Raw genomic sequence first — 3,591 nt, 5'->3', positions numbered from 1 at the left:
GAGTGTGAAACCGAGTCACGCGCAAGACGGCTGGAGGAGTGTGCTTGATTTGTGAAAAGCAGAGCCCCACACGAAGCACATATTCAAACTGGAGAACGATCTTTTTGTTTCAATCATTATTTTAATTTTATCAAGACAAAACAGTCTTCATGTCATGAAACGTTTCCAGTTCCTTCTGCAGCAGCCCTGTTCTCCCAGACATTATTAGGCATTGGTGGTTAAATTTAACATCGGATGATGTGAAGTGAAACACAATTTCCCCATTTTAAAGGCAAAACAAAACAGAACAAAACTGCAGGGGGTTTTTTTGTTGTTGTTTTGCCTCCCGGGTTGAGTCTCATTCCCAAACAAGGTTTAGTTTCCTTTGACTCGATTCTGATGCTGCCTCAGCAGTTTTCCTTGCTGAGAAAATGCAGAACTCATGGGATCTTTGCAGGGAAAGGCCACTTCTGTCCTTCTGTGGGGACGAGTATAACAAAGCGCGGGTGCCAGCCCTCTGCTGCTTCCAGTGGCACCCACGGCAGCCTCGCAGGGACATGCTCCCACCTAACTGCTCCGCGCACAGCGACGCCGTGGAGGTGTCGGTGGCCGCGCTGCTGCTGCTGGAGTGTGGGCTGGGCCTGCTGGGCAACGCCGTGGCGCTCTGGGCTTTCTTCTTCCGCCTGAAGGTATGGAAGCCGTACGCCGTCTACCTGTTCAACCTGGTGGTCGCGGACCTCCTGCTGGCCATCTGCCTGCCCTTCCACGCGGCCTTCTTCCTGGGACACAAGACCTGGGGCTTGGGGCGCGAGTCTTGCCGAGCCCTGCTGTTCCTGCGCGCCCTCAGCCACGGCGTGGGCATCGCCTTCCTCACCGCCGTGGCTTTGGACCGTTATTTTCGAGTGGTCCACCCTCGGCTCAAGGTCAACCTGCTGTCCTCCAGGGGGGCCCAGGGGCTCTCAGGCCTCGTCTGGATACTGATGATCGCCCTCAGCCACCAAAGCTTGCTCGCCTCGGAGGCCGAGTGCCCCGGTTCTGACCCCAGCTCTGAAGGGGGCGTCTCCTTCAGCCTCACCTGGCAGGAGGCGCTGTCCTTCCTCCAGTTCATCCTTCCCTTCAGCCTCATCTTGTTCTGCAACGCCGGCATCATCAGGACCCTGCAGAAGCGGCTCCGGGACACGGAGAAGCAGCCCAAGCTGCAGCGGGCCCGGGCGCTGCTGGCCGCGGTCGTGGTGCTGTTCGCACTGTGCTTCCTGCCCAGCTTTCTGGCCCAGAGCCTGATGGCCATCTTCCGAGGGACGGACAGCTGCAGGTTCCTGAGAGCCATGGTGCACACGGCCGACGTGGCCGGCAGCCTCGCCGGCCTGCAGAACGTGCTGAACCCGGTGGTGTACTGCCTCTCCAGCCCCGCGTTCAGGCACTCCTACCGCAAGGTCTTCTCCACCCTCAGAGGCCGAGGGCAGGACACTGAGGCTCCGGGCTGCGACCTCCGAGACTCCTACTCCTGAGGACAGCCAGCTCCGCCAGCCCCGCTGTTATGGGCACAGCCGGGGAGCTCAGTAATGATGACCGTGAGTTAGGGCTCCGGGAGAAGAGGACGCCTGGAGGCCGCCCTGCGGAGACCAGGTCACAAACTTGGGCAGAGCTGCAGCAAGTGCTGTGATTTATTGTGTTTCCCAGGGTTCTCTTCTGCTACTTTATATAATAGGGCAGCACATCAAACAGCGGAAGACTTTGTACAGAGCTGTAATGCAGGCTAAATTGCTAAATTGAAAACTTAGGCAGCCCCTGCATAGCCACACCTGCGGAAAGGCGCTCTGATGGATAGGTAGTGGAGGGGGGTGGGGGCTGGAAGCTGGTGTTATTCTGACTCCAGCTGGTCCTCATGAGTCATTTTCACTTTCTTTCTTCAGTCTGTAAATGCAAAACCTCTGTGCTGTCTTCCCACCTGTTGCACAGATGTGCGATGACTGGGAAAGGGGGCTTTGGGGTTCTGCAGGGAGGTTCCGGTATGTATTAGCTGTCTTCCATACTCAGCTGTATTCAGCACATGATGTGTTTAGTTTTATAAATGTTTGCTTCATTTGTATAGATTATGCGTTACGTCAAAGACAATACAGCTAGTTCCCTATTTTATTATAGGAAATACTTTCCTACTAAATGTGTCAAAAATGCCTCTAGAACTTTTTTCTAAATTTGAATGTTCAAATGCCTTTAAACCTTACTTTGCTTTCCTTACTATAAAAAAGTCACAGTACTTTCTGCGTCCTGGGAGAGACACGCAGTGAGAGCTATCAAATTACCTGTAAAACGGTGCTTTTCTCCCCAATACTGTGGCGTGACTCGTGCAGAAGTCAAGCCCCTGAGGGTGGGAAGACCACTGCAGAGAAGGTGGGTACGGCCTCCACCCCCAACCCCTGGACACGCCTGCAACGGCTGCATCTTTTTGTCTTCTTCCTCTTAGATTATGTCCCAAACTTGGAGCTCATGATGGTGACGAAGGACTTCAGAAGCTAACTTCCTAACTGCCTTATCTCTCATTCTCCGTTCAAATCTGGAAATATGGCCCCCAAAAGGGACTCACCAACATGCTCAGAGGAGGCACAGGGTCTGCTTTGTAATGACAGGGGTCCCCTGAGCTCCCCACCTGGCAGCCTCGCCTGGAGCTGCACCTGTATTGTTCACCTGGGGAGACCACTGCTTTCCCCAGGGACTGGTCCCAGGACTTCTGTAATGTTGAAGGTTAAAACTGGTGGTGTTAAGCTATAGAAAATGGTAAAACCACTGCCACTCCTAGAGCTGTCTGCCTACCAGGGAGGCTCCTCATCAGAACAAACTTGAACCCTGAGCGTGTCCCCACTCTTGTGCTCATGAAGCACGTGACAGCCTGACAACGGGAGAGTAATGCATTCAGTTTTCCCAGGGGAACGGCATCCTATCAGCAACTCCATGCTGTCTCCTTACATTTCATTTCCACCCAAGTCAATATAAATTCAAAGGGCTTAGAAGGGACATGCCTGAGAGCAGGTGAAGATGTGAAATATCTGAATAAAATTATCAGGTGTGAACACATTCTACACTGTGTCTGTTTGCTTCCCTTCTAGCTAAAGAAAAAAAATGCCTCTTTTTCTTTCCTTGATCTTACCGCACGTACAATTTCATTTTTTATTTTATTTAAAATTTTTTATTGGGGAATTAGAAATGGGAACAGTGTTGGGGAATTGGGGAAGGGGAACATTGTGTTTTTCCAGGACCCATCAGCTCCAGGTCAAGTTGTTGTCCTTCAATCTTAGTTGTGGAGGGTGCAGCTCAGCTCTAAGTCCAGTCGCCGCTTTCAATCTAGTTGTGAAGGGAGAGGGAGGAAGGCGCAGCCCACCATCCCATGCGGGAGTCGAACGGAACCAGCAACCTTGTTGCACACTGAGCCATCCGGCCGCCTGTCAGCAGCTCGCGGCTGCTCAGCTCAAGGTGCCAGATTCAATCTTAGTTGCAGGAGGTGCAGCTCACCATCCCATACTGGTGTTGAACCCGCAACCTTACTGCTAAGAGCACGCACTCTCACCAACTCAGCAGCATCTCAGCTGGGGCGCAGCTCACTGGCTCATGTGGGAC

The 3,591-nt window shown here is 52.8% G+C and overlaps 1 protein-coding gene across 1 annotated transcript; it reads left to right on the top strand.

Moving 5' to 3' along the window:
* Positions 1 to 201: 201 nt before the first annotated feature.
* On the top strand, positions 202 to 3,062 carry GPR31 (G protein-coupled receptor 31). The gene is made up of 2 exons (XM_019659457.1): positions 202 to 2,370; positions 2,444 to 3,062. The coding sequence occupies exon 1, from the start codon at positions 411 to 413 to the stop codon at positions 1,485 to 1,487; it is 1,077 nt and encodes a 358-aa protein (XP_019515002.1). The 5' UTR covers positions 202 to 410; the 3' UTR covers positions 1,488 to 2,370; positions 2,444 to 3,062.
* Positions 3,063 to 3,591: the final 529 nt, after the last annotated feature.

The sequence above is a fragment of the Hipposideros armiger genome, unplaced genomic scaffold (assembly GCF_001890085.2).
Source record: "Hipposideros armiger isolate ML-2016 unplaced genomic scaffold, ASM189008v1 scaffold_299, whole genome shotgun sequence".
In the NCBI taxonomy this organism is placed as follows: Eukaryota; Metazoa; Chordata; class Mammalia; order Chiroptera; family Hipposideridae; genus Hipposideros; species Hipposideros armiger.
Note: the sequence above shows the minus strand (reverse complement) of the source record. Positions and strands in the feature narration are given on the sequence as shown.

What these genes read in the sequence shown, in the direction of transcription:
- GPR31 (XM_019659457.1), top strand. Translation starts at nt 411, where the DNA reads ATGCAGAACTCATGGGATCTTTGCAGGGAAAGGCCACTTCTGTCCTTC.